This window comes from Pecten maximus, chromosome 3, assembly GCF_902652985.1.
Source record: "Pecten maximus chromosome 3, xPecMax1.1, whole genome shotgun sequence".
In the NCBI taxonomy this organism is placed as follows: Eukaryota; Metazoa; Mollusca; class Bivalvia; order Pectinida; family Pectinidae; genus Pecten; species Pecten maximus.
Window position 1 is genome coordinate 2,938,071 of NC_047017.1, and position 22,209 is coordinate 2,960,279.

General features: G+C 35.1%; 1 protein-coding gene across 2 annotated transcripts; it reads right to left on the reverse strand.

Annotated features, from left to right (window-relative positions):
- Positions 1-9,177: 9,177 nt before the first annotated feature.
- LOC117322960 lies at positions 9,178-15,278 on the reverse strand. 2 transcript variants are annotated; one of them, XR_004531626.1, is made up of 3 exons: positions 14,873-15,278; positions 10,969-11,073; positions 9,178-9,787 (listed from the first exon to the last, which is right to left on the reverse strand). XR_004531626.1 is itself a non-coding variant. In XM_033877930.1 (3 exons), the coding sequence occupies exons 1-3, from the start codon at positions 14,751-14,753 to the stop codon at positions 9,642-9,644; spliced, it is 321 nt and encodes a 106-aa protein (XP_033733821.1). In that variant the 5' UTR covers positions 14,754-14,861; the 3' UTR covers positions 9,178-9,641. The 2 variants fall into 2 exon arrangements, 1 of the variants encoding a protein (XP_033733821.1); XM_033877930.1 differs by lacking the exon at positions 14,873-15,278 and adding an exon at positions 14,684-14,861.
- Between the last annotated feature and the right edge of the window lie 6,931 nt (positions 15,279-22,209).

Below are 22,209 nucleotides of genomic sequence, written 5' to 3' on the forward strand. Positions count from 1 at the left end.
TACTATTTTTTGTGAACTTTTCCGATGGAGCCCCGGTGCGATTTATGGTTTTTGATTATGGTTAATAGGTGATTTATCTGCAATTTGGCACAGGGTTTCTATCGGAAGTTTTTATAATATAGCTCATGGTGGACAAAATCTTAAAAAATCCATTTGTTGAATATGCATGTGGAGAATATGCCTCTTGTAAAGCCATTTTTATATCTAGTATTAAAGCGAGTGTAGCGTATCTCATGCTATTTGGTTTACAGTCACAATTTACCATATTTTATTATTACTGTTAGTATTAGACATGGACATAGAAACCCACCCCGGTCCCCCGGAACATGAATTGTCTATATTTCATTTAAATAGTAGAAGTATAAGGAATAAGTTAGAATATATTGAAAATATCACAAATGAATTTGATATTTTGTGTTTTACTTAAACACATTTAGACCATCAAATATCTTCAGCTGATTTAATCATACCAGGTTTTATGGAGCCTTTTAGGAAAGATAGAAATTTCTCGGGTGGAGGGATACTAGTTAACTACTCCGATTCTTTGAAATGTGTTAGAGGAGCTGACCTTGAATTTATGGGTGGAGAAATTATATGGATACAAGTTGAAATGCCGAATCCAATTTTAATATTAGGGACTGTATACAGACCAGAAGGCTCATGTTATCCCTTTTGGGAAAATTTTAAATATTCAGTGGAGAAAGCTTTAGAAATTACATCCAATGTGATAATTGTTGGAGATATTAATGTTGATTTACTTACCTTATCACATAATCATGTTTTATATCAAATAATGTTAGAACTAGATTTGACAAATGTTATTAATGAACCAACCAGGTATGGAATGACAAGACATAGCTTACTAGATCCAATTTTAATAAGTGATATTTCTAAATGTAATGATTCACATGTCATTGCAATTGACCGTACCATTAACGACCTAGGAGTGAAGACAAGAGTTATTTCCATTCAATGAGCTTACAAGTAAGTTTCATTTAATTGTTACTACGAGATCTCGTGAGATGTTTAAAGACCGTCCTAACGTACAGTAGATGATTGCCAGTGTATTCGATGTAACTACGTGTGAAAATAAAAAGTTCAAAACATTTTTCTATATCCGCATGTATCTAGACTAATATACCATTTCAGCCAATCTGAATCAGTTTTCCGGAGAGAGAATAATATTATTGTATATGAATTTAATGGGAGTCCAATGTCTGATTTTGTTTTCGGGAGAGAGAATGAAACTATTGTTCTACGGAAATATTGGCCGTTATTGTCCGAAATTCTGATGATTCTCTGCTAATGTTTTGTTAGTAGAGGAAAAAATCATTCTGATCTGGATTAGGTCTCTCATTGCTTGCAAGAGTTACCTCCCTTGCATTTAAATAAAAATAAATCATTAATTTCGCTATCAAATCTTATTTAAGTACAATCATTATTTTTTAAGCTAGGTTGGGGGTTTTTTGTTGTATGTTTTGCAGTTGGCATGAGATTTTCTCCTTCCGAAATGCAAATCGCTTAAATTAGTTGTTGTTTTTTAAGAACAGTTGCTATAATATTTGTTATACTAATTATATTTCCATAACCACATTCCACTGGTCAGCTATCGAAAGCTAAAAGTAAGACAGTATTTTTAACAGCCATTTTATGGCATCTATCAAACTTTAAAAATTTCATGGCATCAACTATTTTTATTTGAAGCTGTTGTCCTCTGTAACAAGGACACCACGTGTCGCCAGAATTTTTCCATTAGTAGACTTCGGTCGACTTTTCCTTAATGTTTCCAACAAGTTTTTAGATACCCACTCTAGGGATGCTGTGTTTAAAATTGTTCATGATATTTTACCGGTTAATTACCGGATGCATAAATTTGGAATTGATTCGTCAAAAAAATGTACGTTTTGTGATGGTATTGAAACCATTCCACACCTGTTTTATGAATGTTCTTTCATTCAACCTTTAGTATCTTTAGTGAACTCTTGGATACACACTATCTCGGATAAAAAAGGTCACCTACTGATTCGGAACTTTGGCGTTTCCATGCTCCTGTTAGTCTTACTCTAAAAGTAAAATCTCTTGTCCTGTATTTGGTGGCAGAATCCCTATCGTCCATTTGGTATACCCGTTGCTCCAGGAAATTCTACAAAAAGTCTCTTACTTCTGATTCACTTGTCTGCCACTTTCTTAATAATGTAACTATGCGTATGCAGTCTGATTTTACCCGTTTCCCTCAGACAATTTTTTCCGAGTATTGGTGTACTACAAGTGTTTTATGCTCTATCCAGGAGAATGATCTTGTAAATAAACTTCCTTTGTAATGTCATGTTTAATCTTATAATATTATACTTTCTTGTAATACGTTTACCTGGTTTTCTGTTTGTAATTTGATATTACTTGTAAATATGGAAATAAAAATTTTATCAAACTTAAAAAAATTTCATGGCATCAAACTTAAAAAAAAAAAAAAAAAAAAAAAAAACATTTCATGGCTTTTTAATTATCAAAAATAAGACGCCACTAGGCTCTCACTTCCATGTCATTTTCTTGACAATTTGACCCAACTAATGTGTGTCTTTTACTCGATGCAAGGACTAATTTGTTGAATTGAAAATTAAATGACACTTGCCTGTAAGTTGAAATTTTATTGGAAATTAGTCTTCAATCCAGATGGTTTGTAGAAATCACGTGAGATGAATGCGTGCGCATCATCAGCAGGCATACTTTCTCATAGGTGGATAAACACCTGCTAAGTCTATGCTATTGGGAATCAATCAGTGAAGACAGAGTTCCATTTAATTGTTACAACGAGATCTCGTGAGATGTTAAAACGCCGTCCTAATGAAACTACATGTGAAAATAAAAGTTCAAAACATTTTTCTTATGTTAGGGAATACCCGCTTGAATGAAGACTCATATACCATTTCAACAAATCTGAATCAGATTTTAAGTCCATATTGTTAGTCAAATTCAACTTTGAATATAATAGAAGTCCAATGTCTGATTTTGTTTTCAGGAGAGAGAATGAAACTATTGTTCTACGGAAATATTGGCCGTTGTTGTCCGAAATTCTGATGATTCTCTGTGCTAATGTCTTGTTCGTAGCCGATAAAAATCATTCTGATCTGGACTCAGTCTCTCATTGCTTGCAAGAGTCACCTCCCTTGCATTTAAATAAAAATGAATCATTAATTTCGCTACCAATCTTATTAAAGTACAATCATTATTTATTTTAAGCTAGTTTTTTTTTCTTTTTTGTTATATGTTTTGTAGTTGGCATGAGCTTATTTCTTTTCGAAATGTAAATTGCTAATTTCAGTTTTGGTTTTTAAGAAAATTTGCAATAATATTTGTTATACTAGATAAATTTTCATTACCATTTTGACTTATTATGCAGTAGAAATAAGAATAAACACAATTTTTAACAGCCATTTAATGGCCCAATAATAATCAATATGTCAATTTCGTAACAACTATTGTGTTTTTTACTCGATGCAAAGATCAGTTTGTTGAATTGAAAATTAAATGACACTTACCTGTAAGTTGAAATTTTATTGGAAATTTGTCGTCACTCTAGATAGTATGTAGAAATCACGTGAGATGCGGGCGCATCATCATCGGGCATACTTTGTCACGTGACAATGAGCTTACAACAACTATTGTGTTTTTACTCGATGCAAAGTTTAGTGTTTTATTCGTTAGGACGGTCTTTGAACATCTCACGAGATCTCGTAGTAACAATTAAATGAAACTTAACAAGTAAATAATATTAACTAATGTAAGGGAATATCCGCATTAGTTAGAAAAATGTACAACAACGGCCAATATTTCCGTAGAACAATAATTTCATTCTTTCTCCTGAAAACAAAATCAGACATTTGACATCCATTAAATTCATACACAACATAATAGAGTTAATAATCATTAATTATTTGAAACATAATTATAATATTATAATATAAAATTATATTAATTATATAATATAATAATAATTATTATTATTATATAATTAATATAATAAATTGATTATTAATTATATTTAAATAATTAGTTAAAATATTTTAAATATAATAATTAATATAATTAAGGATTTTTTTTAAAAATATTAAATAATTATATTAATATTAATAATATTAATAGAGTTAAGAACTGTTGAATTTGACTAACAATATCATATATATTATATTTATAATTTAACATTTATAATTATTAATCTGAATCATATTTTAAAATAACTATAACTAATTATTTTGAATTATAATAATGTAATATTGTAAGTACAGTACATGATTGCCAGTGTATTCGATGTAACTACGTGTGAAAATAAAAAGTTCAAAACATTTTTCTAATGTTAGGGAATATCCGCATGTATCTAGACTAATATACCATTTCAGCCAATCTGAATCAGTTTTCCGGAGAGAGAATGAAACTATTGTTCTACGGAAATATTGGCCGTTGTTGTCCGAAATTCTGTTGATTTTCTGTGCTAATGTCTTGTTAGTAGCCGAAAAAATCATTCTGATCTGGGCTCGGTCTCTCATTGCTTGCAAGAGTTACCTCCCTTGTGTGTAGATAAAAATGAATCATTAAATTTCACTTTAATATTCTATTGAAGTAGAATTTTTATTAATTTTAATTTAGCTTTTTTTTTTTTATTATATTGTTTACATAGGGCATGCACTTATTTTCTTCCAAAATGCAAATTTGCTTATTTGATTTTTGTTGTGTTTAAGAAAATTTGCAAAAGTGCTTACGATATTCTTAATTGACCACGTCTTCCCTCTTTAGTTTAGCGAACATGTGTGAATTTTAAAAAACGATGTGTGATTTATCGTTTAAGATTTTTAGCAGCCAAATATGGCTCAATAATAAACATCAATTTAATACCCCACATGGCCTGTTTCTTTTGATAATTTTTTACATAACTATTTTCTTTTTATTCAAATCAAAGCAAAGATTAATATATAATTTTGAAAACTAAACCGACACTTATCTGTAAGTTGAAATTTCATTGTAATCCAGTCTCCACTAATCATGGCATAAGCAGGCATACTTTGTCACACGTGAGTAAACACTTGCTAAGTCATTAACATAGAATTTGGAATTCAATAAATGCGAAAGATGGCTAAAATTGTGAAGTGTATACTCACAGATGTAAAACGCCATAGGGAGGAGGAAACATCCATCATATAACTCAAACCCTTGAAGACAGAGTTCTTTCTATTCAATCATCTTACAAGTAAGTCTCATTTAATTGTTACTACGAGATCTCGTGAGATGTTCAGAGACCGTCCTAACGAATAAAACACTAAAACCATGGTATAACGCAGATAATTATCAATGTATTCAATGAAACGCCGTCCTAATGAAACTACATGTGAAAATAAAAGTTCAAAACAATTTTCTAATGTAAGGGAATATCCGCATTCATATAGACTAATTTACCATTTCAACCGATCTGAATCTGTTTTTAAGTCCATATTTTAAGCTGAAATTCAACAGTTCTTAACTACATATGTTGTAGGCCTATATGGAGATGTGGAAGTCCGATGTCCGAGATTGTTTTTCCGGAGAATGAATAATATTATTTGTTCTTTTGTTTTTTGTTGTATTTTTGTTTGTTTGTTGTTGTTGTTGTTGTTGTTGTTGTTTGTTTGTTTGTTGTTGTTGTGTTTTTTTTTCAATTTCAAAGCCATATTGTGAACTCAAATTGCCGATGACATCAAACGTCATCAAATGGAAAAAAAACAAACAAATAACATAGATACAAGTATCCCGCTTCCTTCGTAACTGTAAAAGAATCCAATGCATCACGCACCGAAACAAAGATTTGTGTAAAACAAAAACAAAAAACAAAAAATAATAATAATGAAAAAAAATCTAGGGAGAAAATAAATTATGCCTATAAGCATGAACAAATTTCCAATCATACCCTGTCCTTTTACGGATTTGACATATTATTGTCTCTTCTCTTTAAAAAGTAGTTTCTTAATCACCGAAATAGGTAGTGGCATGTACAAAATAAATTCCATGCAATGGAGAATGCATCATCTGCCAGGTTTTAAAGAAGCACATCGTGTTTTCTGTTAGTTCAGTCTAGATTCAAATATGTCCAATTCAGCAATTCCCCCCAAAAATTGAAAACATTTTGAAAATTCTAGGATCAGTTTCCCGCTCTGCGTTTTCATGGTCGAGTCAGCACTCTGTGTCAGCCTCAGTATCTGTACTACCTGAAATATGGGCAACTGATAGCTACATCTCGCTATTTGTCCAGTCGGTTAAATCTCTGACGATATATGACATTTTTTTACTCAAAATATTGTCAAGATTTCAAGATTTTTCAAGATTGTTTTTCAAGATTTCAAGATTTTTTTTTTTTTTCATTTTTCATTTTTCATTTTCAATTTTTTCAAAAATCTTGAAATCTTTTCCCCCTGTCCAACTCGTCCCATAAATGTTATATCCGTTAGAAGTCAGATCAACCTGATATTTTTATTATTCGAAGACTTTACAAGACATTCTATACAATTATAACCATCATACCTAGCATTGTGGTTCTCTGGTGTCACAGTGGGTCACATCCACAACAGAAAGGAACCCAAATCTCGGAATTACAAGAAACATGGCCGACCGGTGGTATGGCTACATGGTGTGAGGGTATTTGTGTAGAGAGTTTCAGGATGTGTGAAGCTGTCTGCGGTCTACTGTGTCGACTAGTTATCATAATGATATCTAGTTTGTTGGTTGTTTCTGCTATTACAGGTTATGAACTTGTATATAACTTATACCACTATGTGGCCCCGCGGTGGCCGAGTGTCCCGACACTTTATCACTAGCCCTCCACCTCTGGGTTGCGAGTTCGAAACCTACGTGGGGCAGTTGCCAGGTACTGACCGCAGGTTGGTGGTTTTTCTCCGGGTATTCCAGCTTTCCTCCACCTAAAAAACCTGGCACGTCCTTAAATGACACTGGCTGTTAATAGGACGTTTAACAAAACAAAACAAAAAAAAACCAATATATCCCGATGTTATAAACTGAACATCATTTGGTTATTGTAAAATCTATCATGTAAGTTATTTATAAGTATACCATTTAGTATACGGTTATACAATATATAGCACTCTATTGTGTATGAAGATACAGGGGGAAACTGATAATAAGACAGAAGGTCGTTAATTCAGGCGATCGCCTAGGCAATTTTGACTGTAATTTTATACAGACATGTGAGTACAGCCACGACATAGCAAGAATTTGTAAATTTTACCTTAAATGTGCATTTTGACATTTTCATCATCATTTTCTTTTCTGAATAATTTGCTGTCATAAGTATATTTCATCATTAATGTTTTGCGGGAGAAGACGGATCATAAGTATTTTAACTTGTGTCTGATCCAATTTGTATATTTGCAAATTAAATATGTTTCAGTCAACTCAAAATAAATCAGATAACAGAGCAGATATTTCAGTGGTTTTGATGCGTTAATTTAGGGCTCGTATGGAATCTTATACAACTATTTTGAGACATAATTATGTAGCCAACCACAAAAGATCATGGATATTACCTTTTTCGACAATAAATGTGCATGTATAAGATGACGGAATTTGAAAGACAATGATTTGACCAGAGGCGTAAATAACAAGACAAATAATGTATGTACGAGTCTACGATTTAAAAAAAAACAAACAAACAAAGTTATCCTGCAAATAATTTTGTCTTGGCTCTGCAGGAAGATTAAACCAATTATGACGTCATACAGACTATGACGTCACAGACAAATCGGAAAAAAAATCATTCATAGCAACCAACTTTAACGCAACTACCACACATACGGACTGTAAAATGCTACGAAGATTTTTGGGAATTCTGCCAAAGTCGGTGCTCACTGTGAAATTTCACCAGAGGGTTTTGGAAAAGAAACCAAATACAGAGACGCCTTTACTGATCACGAAGGTTCTGTTGGACATATTTCTGTCCCAATTTTTATCAAACTCTCTGCAAATTTGATATGACGACTAAGTTTTGAACTGTCGCATTTGCGCCCCTGCTTCAAGCGGAGAGCGACAGTGCGCTATGCGGTGAGCGACAATCAACCATGCGAAGCAGAAGCGCTAGATTCGCTTGACGGTTCGCCAGTAATGGCCGATATCAACTTGGTTACATAACCGCTTCGTCGAATACCCACGGTTGATTGCACTAAACTCGTAGCATGCTAGACAATCTTTCCATGAAAATTTTGGAAATCTTTCTATTACTTCTCTGATCCTAATGGACAATTAATTAAGAAATATCGCAGTTTATCATAACTATAGATGATTCAGTATCGGGACGTTTATCAGCTTACGATAAGGACAAATTAGATTTATTAAATGATTATTTTAGCAGCATGGTTAATACAAATGCTAATAATGCCGATATTTTTATTTTAGAGCTGAAAAATAAAAATAATTTATTCATAAATATGCAGGGTTTTTTAAAACTCCAACGGAATATCTGATCACTTGATGAATTTAGAACTTGGCAAAGTCTCAGGTGGCGATGCAATCAGCCATAATATGTTAAAGTACATGTACACAGCAAACATTGAATGTAACCGACTTGAACCTCTTTTTAATTCACGTTATCACTAAGTAACTTTTATTAATCTTGAAATTTGTAAACGCGAAAGCCATGTCGCTTTTTAAGATGGGAGATAAGCATTCTCTTTTTAGACAAAATGCCGATTTCTCGTTTGTCTACGGCTGATATTAGATTTGAAAGTGTTATCTTTTGAGCATTTACAAAAAAAAAAAAAAAAAAACTATAATTGTATACATGTACATGTAATTAAATTATCTTTTAAAACATTCTACTTTATCAGTACCAATCAGGATTAATGACTGGCCACTCGGTGTACATCTATCAATCATGATCTATTAGACTATTACACAAAAACAGTTTCTTGATTTTCTTCCTTTCAGTACCTCGAAGTAATAGCGGCAACAAGGATTGTTTACGGAGAGGCATACCATGAAGGAAGGGCGATTTGAATGGACCAAAATCTGATGACGGTCGGCTAAAATGTTGCAAGTGATATTATCCTATCTACACGTGATTCGTATGTTTCAACAATGTCGTTTTCCTGGACTTAACTAAAAACTAGACGTATATTTGTAAAACAAACAAGTCAACGAATTATATGAAACAAATAAATTATGATTATTATTTTTCTTCTCAAAGTTCCGGCTCGAATACAAACACGTCATTTATACAACAACCGATTATGTCACATATTTATATTTGTCCGGATAATTAACATAAGTCGGCAAACTCGGCATTAAGATCAAAGTTTTTCAGGAATCTTTTAGTCTTTTATCCTTGTAGGACAAGTGGTGTTCCGAAAACCTGGTATAAGCTGTAGCCCTGTTGAATCACAGATTCATAGAATCGACATGTCTTTTTTCCTTGTAGGGCCGGTGTCATTCAGAGAATTCTTTTCCCTGTAGTTTTCGAGAGTTTAATAGTCAATCGGAACACCTCGCCTCTGCGTAAACTTCGAAGAAATGACGAGGGGTTCCGATTGTGTAATGGTATTCCATCCTTGTAAGACCGGAGATGTTCCGAAAACTAATATTTCCCTATGATATCAGAAACGTCCCGAAAATCAGCTGGGACCGTTCTGGGTCGTTGGAATCAAGTCGCACTGACAAATTGGACATCCTCGAGCGTCTAATTTTAAACTTCTCTTGTCGCACTTTTTCTTACATGGCTTCTTACTACATGATGGCGTTGCAGGTTTATATGATGATTCTGAAATGATAAGAAAACAAGTTGTTTAGAAATAAGTTTACATAACGCATTTCTTGAAATTATATTTTTTTCAATAACCCCATTAATAGCCAGAGTTATGTTGAGGTAGATTTCATTGTAGTAGCTGGTGGCTACCTCATTTGAATAATACATGTTTACACGGGGAGAGTGTCTCATACTATGCATAACACCTCAGATAATTTTTTTACTTAAGGCAATATCGTGGCAGCCCAGGAGAGCACGTGGTTTCAGCTGCCGGAGAAACAAAACCTCCCCATGCAGGAATCGAACCCCATACATTTCAGATTTACTAGTATACACAAGGAATGGGGCCGGAATATATGGCCGGATTACAAATAAAGAAAGGATTTTTTTGGACCAAAATGATTATTTGGCCGGTTTGGGCAAATATCCGGATTGGACACAGTCCGGTTTGGACAGAGTACATTGTATCTACATTCTGATTAAATCGTGCCGATGCTCTGTCGACCGAGCTGTAGTTCTACTGATAATGCAACAAACATTGATATGATAAAAAAAAAAAAACACAATTTATCTTAATTGACAAATGGGATAAACCCTGTGAAAATTGTGAATGATCGCTCGCTTCTCTAGTAGATTTGTTACGATCAAATTGTCATAACTGTCAATGGCCCCGGTGCTTTAGAGAATACTTTTTCTTATCTGTTCAAAAATGCCTTAGTAATCCAGAATTTTGCTTTAAATTAACATGTTCGTGTATATGTGAGTACATGTATTTTGGAAAACAAACTTTCAAGGTGTACTCTTTAACTGGAAAGATTATTCGTGTGGCGAGGTGATGGTAACACTTAATATTCAATATTCACCGATCCTACTGTAGGGGGCTCGATTTATTAACCGGGCGTGAAAAGTCCTGTCCGTTCATGAACATTTTCTCCTACGGTTTTTCTGGCTTTTCCCACTCGTTGTCCGTGTATTTAAATTGTGCCAGTGTTCATAAATCAATTGTAAAGACTTTTCATTAATTCATCCTGCTTTTGGGATTTCTTGCTCGGTTCAGATGAACGTACTTGGCGAAAATACTTTTAAATCTTAATCGGGGAACTTTTTTTAAATGCTGGTCAAGGTGAATGTTGATGAAACTGGGGCCAGGAGCTAGGGGTTCTGTTTAATAGTAATTAACCTTTTGTTGGACATACCTATTGGCGGCTCACACTGACATGACCAGCAACTTGACCCCGTCACTTCCGGGTTAGAGGTGGAGCAGAATACGGCGCATGGGATGCACTTCCGCTTCATCGGGGCTGCAATGAACACAACACGACGTAGAACAAAGGACACAAAATTAATCCAAGTCCTCAAAAACAAATACTGTCGAAATGCAAAATAAATAAAAGTTTATCTAAAATTCGACAGCTAGATCCAGGCGCGTAGCTGCCATGTAAGCCCACAAACCCGTGCTTGCACATCATTTTTCAAAAAAAAAAAAAAGATCTACTGAGGTCAAGAGATATCAACATTTGACTTTTGTTCTGAATACTTTAATCCTTTTTAACTTACTATGTACGTTTCAAGTTTTACGTGTACGCATAAACATTTGACTTATCAGGATTATTTTGGCTTATCTGGTATTTAGATAGCCTAGTACGACCAAACGGCACTATTTGAAGTTCAAATGTCATTATTTCAGAAGCCTCGGTGCTTGCACATCAAATATGGTCCAGCTACGCCCCTAAGGTCATAGGGTGCATCCGTCAAAATCTATATTTCTTCCCTAGTGAATGGAGATGGGGTTTATGTAGGGTTTCCTTCTGATGCTTCAGGGTCTCGTGAGATTTATCAGGACCTAATCCCTCTATCCTCCGAGCCCTGTCGGAATTCTAATGACATTCGTTCCCTGTATCTGTACTGTGAACCCGTACAGTCATTGTGTAAAGTTTATGTTACCATAATGTAAGACACTGTCAACTAGAGAATGCATACAAGGAATTTTCATCGTCTGCGACTTGGTCAGTAATACATTTTAGTTAGATTTTTTTGTTGCAAACGACTCTGTAGTAGTTTTGGTGTACATGTGTACACCCCCGGTTCCCTGTATTAGTAGTACTTACGGTGAGGGGTTTGGTTTAATTTGTTTAACGTCCTATTAACAGCCAGAGTAGAGTAACCAGAGAAAAAAACACCGACCTACGGTCAGTACCAGGCAACTGCCCAACGTGGGTTTCGAACTCGCAACCCAGAGATGGAGGGCTTGTATCCGAAATCCCATTTAGCCATCAACCCCATCTATTGCATTCAACAATTTGCATTAACATTTCCCGAATCAAACACTTTTTGTCTTGCATTTCCATTCACGCGAGTTACCTCCCTTACCTCGTTTCCTGCCTTATTTAAGAAACCCACCTCTCTAAACAATCTCCCCCGAAGTGCATTGCGGTCATTTATTTCTATTTATCTATGCTATTATTGATATTATTTTACACCTGTAAGTACATGTTATACTGAATAATTTCCATCCCCCCCCCCCCCCAAAAAAAACAAAACAAAACAAAAAATAAAAAAACTCCACATCTCCTTTAATAATAGTTACCTAAGGAGACATATTTCATTTCAGTTTCATTTTTTTTTAAGTTTTTTAACCCTTGTTGCATAAAACGTATTATGAAATGTTATTGAGAAATAAAATAGTTTAAATTAATTATTATGAAACAGGTCCTTTATATCGGTAACCATAATATATCATACAGTCCGTTGACCTTTGCGTGGAATATTCAAAGTAGAACATCCTATTTGTGCATAAGTATGTCAACATGTTAACCGATATTTTGTTACATCGAGTACATATTGCACTAGCCCGAGTTTCCTCTGGCCCTGGCTCCAGACATGGTGTCAGGGCCAGAGGAAACTCGGGCTATACACGACATGGTGTCAGGTCCGAGGAAACTGTGGCTACACAGACATGGTGTCAGGGCCAGAGGAAACTCGGGCTACACCAGACATGGTGTCAGGGCCAGAGGAAACTCGGGCTACACCAGACATGGTGTCAGGGCCAGAGGAAACTCGGGCTACACAGACACGATGTCAGGGCCAGAGGAAACTCGGGCTATACCCGACATGGTGTCAGGGCTAGAGGAAACTCGGGCTACACAGACATGGTGTCAGGGCCAGAGGAAACTCGGGCTACACAGACATGGTGTCAGGGCTAGAGGAAACTCGGACTAATATCGCACGTGAACGTGGCGTAACTAGGCCTCCAAATGATCTGTTAAATGCGACATTGCATATTCGTATTCAAATGAAAGGCTTTATATAAATTATGATTTGGCCTACTGAGCCTGCCCTCTGTGTCACACGCACAATAGGAAAAATACGGCGTTAAGCAGTCTTTATTAAAGGGCCATTACCTCGTTGGAATAAAGTTTAGGTCGTCAAAATTAAACTTACTAGAAAATGTGTATTTTTCCAAGTAATAAAAGTTATAATCTTTACATTGATACGGCAGTTTTACTCTCAAGATAAACCAAAGTTCTTCGAGTATTAAGTCCTGAAAAGTATTAATTCGACCCGAATTATCACTAATTACCGCAAAGACATACGGTATTTGTATACACGATACGTCTTTTCCCTGTATATTTCGTCGTTAATTTCATTACATATAGACGCACACACTCATATAATCATCGTTCGGACATATATTTCATCAATAGAAATTGTGCATGTTTCTGATGTCAGAACGAAGGAATGTCCCTTAAAAAAAACATTGCATAGGTAAGATAATCACACGTATTTACATAGCTTGATTTTTAAAACTGAAAAACGTAAATTAATGTTCTCGGTCGTTGATATGTCAATAGTTTAGTTGAATATTTAAGTTGCCAGGAGGAGGGTGATAATTGAATGTAGAATGTGGAATTGAAAAAAAAAAGATTAGAAATACAAACAAAGTATGCAGTCACTTGTAAACCAACACGCAAGTGCAAAATCTCTTATAATGGGAAATCATACGGGGAATCGAGCCCGTTTTACTGTTACCAGTATTTAAATAACGTTCTTTCTTCTTTTTATATTCTTTTTTTTTCTTTTTTCTTTTTTCTTTTTTTTTTTCTTTTTTTTTTTTTAATCTTAAAAATAATGTTTTAATGTCCCAGACATAGGGCCTTCGTCATGTAACATTTAGCCCACGCGGCTGATTCGTCAATAACATTATTGTACATCATTTTAAAATGTTGCATATATACATGTATGCAGTGTCTTTAATTTCTCTCTTTATGATTCTCGACTCCTCTGCAATCAATATGCCAATCAAAGTTCAATACGACAGGTCGTACTTTAAACTTAAAAACAGCCAACAATCACCTTAACTACAGCGATAAACAATTTTAAGTAAACACACACTCATACTGTCGGAATGTCATTACCACAAAGGTACCACCAGGTACGATTTTGGCCGATGTGTTAAAAAAACTGCTGTCATTATTTTTTATAGTCTATATTCAGAATGATATGTAAATTATCCATCAGTTGAAATGTGTTATAATTTTCCGATGTCGGGCACAAAGTGCAAAAATAATATATGGAAAAGATGTAAGCATTGTGCATATGAAAGCTATTTCTTTACAAGTAACATAACAATGTTTAATGTATTTTAATTCATAAGGAAATAATTACCATGCTAATGGACAACAATTTATATTGCAAAATGATTATCACGTTTAAAATTAAGTAATTAATTAATCAAATGTATAATGAATGAATAAATAAATAAATACAAATGTATATAAATAAATAAATAAATAAATAAATACAAATATAAATAGATAAATAAATAAATAAATAAATACAAATATAAATAGATAAATAAATAAATAAATAAATAAATACAAATATAAATAGATAAATAAATGAATTACTTACCTGTTGATACTGTAGCTATAGTTAAAATACATATAGCACTTATAATAATACGAATCCTAGTGTAGGGCATGTTTCTGGGCAGATTAGCATGCTCAGTTCCTCGACATATTGATAAGCGAACTGGTTAATGTGGCACTAGTGTCTTACTAGCGCACAAACCATATATATATACACCTGATCCCTTTGTACCTTTGATGACGTCGACTTTGCTACTTGATTGACAGCATTTCAATCAGACAGGCGATACCCCGGGCCTGGTGCGGACAGTGGGAACCATCTCCCCTCCGTCCCTGGGGGCTGATCCGATAATGGACACGAGCGCTCCTCAGCACTGGAACGACCCGCGCCACCTCCCATTTTACGTCCACAGGGGGCGAATTCTCAAAGTCATCATTGGCGAATGGAGTGCCTTGTACTGTTGTCAAACATAAATATTTTGATTAGGGCAGGTGATGGCACAAGATGCTCGGGTTTCTGTGTGCCATTCCGTCCTATGATCAACTGTATATATATCCAAATGGCTTTGTCTGTATTGAGCCTCGTAAAAAGGGAAATACTCTGACCACGGCTAGCCTGGAGTGGTCAGTGCCCGGCACAGGATGACAGTGCTAAAATTATAGCAGTGACCAGGTGCCACGTTGTCCAGATAGCCTACAGTGCAGGTGGACACGCTTGATTTAATGTATAGTCTGAAATGAAATAAGTTTTAAAAACTTTGGCTACAAATAGCTTACTGATCATTGTAGTTTTAGTTTCATGACTTAAAAATTAATAAGACGCCATGGAAAATGCAAAGATGTCATTCTGGTACGCCGGAGAAATTTTGTAATTTCATTTTATTTTGAATACCCTTTGATGAAACGAAAATGGTACAATTACCTGCTACCGAAAATGTAGCAAAAAACAAAAACAAAAACAAAACAACAACAAAAAACAAAACAAAAACAAAAAAATGTTCTGCTGTTTTTCGCCCTAAATATTGTTAATTTCAACCACATAACTACTGCATCATCACTTAATCCAAAATTACACTGTATTTTTTTGTTAATTATTCAATTTGTCACCTTTATGTTGATATGTTGTATTGTGACAATACATCCTTTACTTGCGTTAACTTTGCATTTCGGGATTCTGTATAACCGAACTTCCGTTTCTGTCCTAACAATGATAGTATAGTAACTTCGATTTAAACCTTTTGTACTTTAATGTTAGAAGCAAAAGGAACAAATTTACCTTTCTTGGTACGGTTATAAGATACTTTGCTATCCTTTGCTTCACTGAGATACCTAGATGACTTGGTGGAAAACGAGTCTCGAACTATTCCCGGTTAAAATACTAGCAGAAATAGGCATGGAAGGTGGGGTAAACGTAATTAGAAGGTTTGGCCAGCTACCCTCGAATGTATTTGGGCGGAAGTGTTGTAAACATGAGTTCGAACCAACAACCCTCGAATGTATTTGGGCGGAAGTGTTGTAAACATGAGTTCGAACCAACAACCCTCGAATGTATTTGGGCGGAAGTGTTGCAAACATGAGCTCGAACCAACAACCCTCGAATGTATTTGGGCGGAAGTGTTGTAAACATGAGTTCGAACCAACTACCCTCGAATGTATTTGGGCGGAAGTGTTGCAAACATGAGCTCGAACCAATTGACTACCCTCGAATGTATTTGGGCGGAAGTGTTGTAAACATGAGTTCGAACCAACAACCCTGAAATGTATTTGACCGGAAGTGTTGTAAAAATGAGTTCGAACCAACAACCCTCGAATGTATTTGTCCGGAAGTGTTGTAAAAATGAGTTCGAACCAACAACCCTCGAATGTATTTGTCCGGAAGTGTTGTAAAAATGAGTTCGAACCAACAACCCTCGAATGTATTATTTGACCGGAAGTGTTGTAAAAATGAGTTCGAACCAACAACCCTCGAATGTAATTGGAAGGAAGTGTTGTCACAACAGACGAATTATGATAGGTTTATTGTACAGGCCTGAAAACTCTTAATACTTTTAACCATTTGAATGTTCGATTGAACGTGTATGCGGTTATTGTTCTGGTATTGTTAATCTTGACGACTTTAATGTGGATTTGAAATGTCGTAATAGCAATTTATAAGGCTTAACAGCCAACGATATCCTTTGTATATAAATACTACTGCTGAAGGGAAGATAGGGGCGTTGGTTACATTGCTGTATCCCGATGTGTGGCGAGTGGACTTCGTTCGTGGATTATTGTGCCTAAATTGTGCAGAAACTCTGTTGACAGCGAAAACAATACCGTTTTAAAAATTGTAATCTAGTAATCTTGTAATTCTCTAAACGCGTCTCAAGAAGCAGCGTATATCAGCTTACCTTTGGCGGCGACCGATATGAGCTATATATATCCTGTTGACACAAAGTTATATAATAATTAATCGTTCATTGTTGTTTTGTATTTAACAGATTTGGTATTATACTTGGTGTAACATACAAGCCGATAAACCAAAAGATTTTATTTTTTTTTAAACTCTGGTCATGTAATTCACTGGCTTATAATTATGGATGAAATGAATACACTGCTCTGCAGGGAAAGCACCTTTAATTCTTATTCTATTTAAATAGTATGACAAAGTCGAGGGTTTATAGAAGTTCTCCGATTGGACAGTTATTCATAATAGAATGAACTGATTGGTCAACTTATGTGCGTTTGTGAGAAACGTGACGAAAGCAATATGTCATTCTGCGAATTCAAGAGGATTCCCTAAATTGAAGCGATATTATTTGTTTATTATCATCTTCGAAGTCAACTATGTATATAATAATATCGATAATTTCTAGGAGTCAAAAAAAAATCATCATCATTCAAGTTAGACTTTGTATCAGAAAAGCCCAAAATCTTGCTCCATGCAGTTGAGAAAATTAATGGTATTCTCTTAAAGCATTATAATTACACGACACTGAGATCATGACCCAAATCATTGTGGAGGGAATCCCCGTATTAATTCCATTTTTAACTATATTTAGGCCGAATGCACTGGTGTTATTCGTCAAACATATCTATACTTATATTAATAATATAATAATAGATAATCCCCTGAAGAGCGGCAGAATGTAGCCGCGAAAGTACTAGGGAGACAGCAGATCTGTGTTTGGCTTTTTATTTTATTATTATTTACCGTCACATGGACATTTTAACTTTATTCTATATATATATATAGAGAGAGAGAGAGAGAGAGAGAGAGAAAATAATAGTAGTCCTTGTGGAAGAAAATATATGGAAAAATTTAAAAAATTTAAAAATTTAAAAAAAAACTCTGAGTCATTTTTTTAATTTTTCCATATATATATATATGGGGCAAAGAAGTAATTCAAACAGTGTAAACAATAAGGTTTGTTAAATTTTCGAGGCAATCCGCCCCTTTATCAAAAAACAAAAAATCACAAATACAAATACTTATCTTCCATACATTTATGTGAGGATCCAGTGTTATCTGGATTATACTGTTCATATTACTTCTTTGACCCTTATATATATATACATGTATATGATAATGAACGGCAACCTAGCTATACATAGATGTATATAACATGTCTCGTGATTTATCAACTCAATTAGACAAAACGTGTTAATTAATATATACATCGTTGTAACACCTTTCCCTCTCACTTGATTAGTACAGATATTGTTTAAAACATCCATTGTGTTCCTGATGGCCTGTCATATTGATCTGCTATTTCACAATATCGTGTGTGACTAATTGAATGTCAATTAAAAAGGTACATAGATCGAGCATGTTTAAGCGTGTGATATATACGATTTTTTTTTTTACATATAATCCGACTAGATAAGCCAAACATCTAGATGTTACAAAAGTTGATTTGGGAAGCCCGACGTCACAATTAAAAATGTATTAAACAGAAATTCCCCAAGATTTTTTTGTTATTATCTTTATCTTCCATATCTAGCTAAACTGTTTACAGCTTATTCATTACAATACGATCATTATATGCATCAATGATTAAGAGTGAATTGATTTAGTTTGAAAAAAAATATTCACTTTCAAGATTTGCACGATATCGTTCGGTATTTATATCAACATTTCACCATTTTCTGGTTTTCCCAGAATATCTTGGTTTTTCCATTGCTCATACACGTAGCAAACCGATGCAATATTCGGATATGTTCGGGTATTTCCGATTTAGGGCTGTCTCAAAATGTATTTACTGTGTTAAGCGCGACCCTTCTACTTTCGGATTTAACATGTGTATTAGTGAATTTTTATACACTTGTAAAATGATCACATTTTTGTAATTTTTCAATATTCTTAATAAAAATAACTTTATTTATTGATGATAAATACAATTTATTGATGATAAATACATGTTTAGTCAAAGGCTAAAAGTCACATTTCTTAATCGAAATTACCACAGAATACATCAGTCCAATGCATAGGTATTTCGTCGTTAAAATTCATGTCTCTAATATACACACATGCTAATACAGCAAATAATAAAAATTGACATAATTTTCTGCTAATATAGCATAATCTAAAAGAAATCAAAATTAAAACTGTATCATAAGAAGTTAAAGAAGAGATTTGCAGTGGAAATTTCATACTTTGTAGTAAAATAATTGCACCCCAAGACAACGATATACAGTATTCGATAAATTTACGTTTTAAAGTTGCAAAACAGCTAATTTTCTTGTGTCATTTGGTAAAATATTACACTCTTTCATACTAAAAAAGGAAATTGTTCAGAGTAAATAACAGCACTTGGAAAGTATTCTGACACGAGAATCTGATATTTCTGCTATGGCAATCTCGCACGAGAAACATTGTTTGATAAATATTCAAGGAAATCTTGGAAATGACATTTGTGCAATACATGTATACATAATCTTCTAGATTTGAATTATTTATCTGTGGACATCCATTTTAGGAGGATATATCATAAAGTACATCTAAATAAATCTAGCTGCTTGTTTTTTTTAATCTTTTGCAGCTTGCCTATTAAATTTCATTACATATGTAGTTTAACAATATTTTTATTTTAAACAAAATTCATTCATATATACATACATTTTTATATTTTGGGATCGGAAAACAAGCTTAAAGCTTATATTAATATCCCTTACCCAATTTGAGTTACACATTGACCATACTGTACTTTAATACAAAAAAAAAAAAAAAAAAAGTGGAAAAAAACTTGAATTAAAAAATAATAATTTACCTTCCGTGGGTGGATATTGACTAATACGCCGTAGCAAGCTTTGCCTTATTTTAGATCTGTAACACGATTTACCCATTTTAATCCGTCATCAAGCAGTTTTTCACCTCACACTTGTTCAAGCGTAGCCCGAGTTTCCTCTGGCCCTGACACCATGTCTGGGCTAGTTGAAGCGGTTCACCACACGAGAATTTACCAAGACCTAGACCGTTACTATTTTGCTTTAATCTTAAAAACTGAGGATCGAATGATCTTGTATTTTCTGGTATGATATATTCATTTGATTCGAGGTTGACGTAATATAAACAAAATAAATGAAAATGTGTTCATTCATTTTCACATTTACCAATTATAAGACAACTGCATGAAAACATAATATGCAAACCAGATGTGCCGTTCGTAAACTTGCGACGAGGACATGGGACGATACTTCTGGGTAGAGACTGGGGTATGTTTGTGTCGAATGAATGTTAAACATTATAAACATGATATACTGGTAATTACGTACCCGTGACAACAATAAACACACTAGTTAATTAATAACAGCAACCGCAGAGAAGACTACGATGACGGTAAATGATAATAAATGTTAAGATAAAAAATAACGGAATCGTGGTGCCATGTTTTGCCGTGGTGTCACGCGAGCAAATTCTCAACGTGGTGTCTCGAACAGCTGTAGACACGGTCGTCGTATCACCTTAGCTGTTGTGTGGCCCCATCATCTGTTGATACCGTCGTCATATGACCTTAGCTGTTGTGTGACCCCATCATCTGTAGACACCGTCGTCATATGACCTTAGTTGTTGTGTGACCCCATCATCTGTAGATACCGTCGTCATATGACCTTAACTGTTGTGTGACCCCATCATCTGTAGATACCGTCGTCATATGACCCTAACTGTTGTGTGACCCCATCATCTATAGACACCGTCGTCACATGACCTTAGCTGTTGTGTGGCCCCATCATCTGTAGACACCGTCGTCATATCACCTTAGCTGTTTGTTGTGTGGCCCCATCATCTGTAGACACCGTCGTCATATGACCTTAGCTACTATGTGGTTCCATCATCTGTAGACACCGCCCTCATATGACCTTAACTGGTGTGTGACCCAATCGTCTGTAGACACCGTCGTCAAAATCCTTTAACTGTTGTGTGACTCCATCATCTGTAGATGCCGTCGTCATATGACCTTAACTGTTGTGTGGCCCCATCATCTGTAGACACCGTCGTCATATCACCTTAGCTGTTTGTTGTGTGGCCCCATCATCTGTAGACACCGTCGTCATATCACCTTAGCTACTATGTGGTTCCATCATCTGTAGACACCGCCCTCATATGACCTTAACTGGTGTGTGACCCAATCGTCTGTAGACACCGTCGTCAAAATCCTTTAACTGTTGTGTGACTCCATCATCTGTAGATGCCGTCGTCATATCACCTTAGCTGTTTGTTGTGTGATCCCATCATCTGTAGACACCGTCGTCATATGACCTTAGCTGTTGTGTGACTCTATCATCAGTAGATACCACCGTCATATGACCTTAGCTGTTGTGTGACCCCCATCATTTGTAGATGCCGTCGTCATATGACCTTAGCTGTTGTGTGACCCCATCATCTGTAGACACTGCCCTCATATGACCTTAGCTGTTGTGTGACCCCATCATCTGTAGACACCGCCCTAATATGACCTTAACTGTTGTGTGACTCCATCATATGTAGATACCGTCGTCATATCACCTTAGCTGTTTGTTGTGTGATCCCATCATCTGTAGACACCGTCGTCATATGACCTTAACTGTTGTGTGACCCTATCGTCTGTAGACACCGTCGTCAAAATCCCTTAACTGTTGTGTGACCCCATAATCTGCAGACACCGTCGCCATATGACCTTTTAAGTAGCTGTTGTGTGACCCCATCATTTGTAGACACCGTCATCATATGACCTTAGCTGTTTGTTGTGTGATCCCATCTTCTGTAGACACCGTCGTCATATGACCTTAACTGTTGTGTGACTCCATCATCTGTAGACACCGTCGTCATATTACCTTAACTGTTGTGTGACCCCATCATCTGTAGACACTGTCGTCATATGACCTTAACTGTTGCGTAGCCCCATCAACTGTAGACACCGTCGTCATATGACCTTAACTGTTGTGTGACCCCATCATCTATAGACACCGTCGTCATATGACCTTAGCTGTTTGTTGTGTGACCCCATCATCTATAGACACCGTCGTCATATGACCTTAACTGTTTTGTGACCTCATCATCTATAGACACCGTCGTCATATGACCTTAGCTGTTGTGTGACTCTATCATCT

Excerpts from the sequence above, each read along its gene's own strand:
- LOC117322960 (XM_033877930.1), bottom strand. The coding sequence starts at position 14,753 with ATGCCCTACACTAGGATTCGTATTATTATAAGTGCTATATGTATTTTA. Across the intron at positions 11,074-14,683 it reads TATAGCTACAGTATCAACAG|CCCCGATGAAGCGGAAGTGC; the intron begins GTAAGTAATTCA and ends TGTTCATTGCAG. Across the intron at positions 9,788-10,968 it reads TCAGTGTGAGCCGCCAATAG|AATCATCATATAAACCTGCA; the intron begins GTATGTCCAACA and ends TTATCATTTCAG.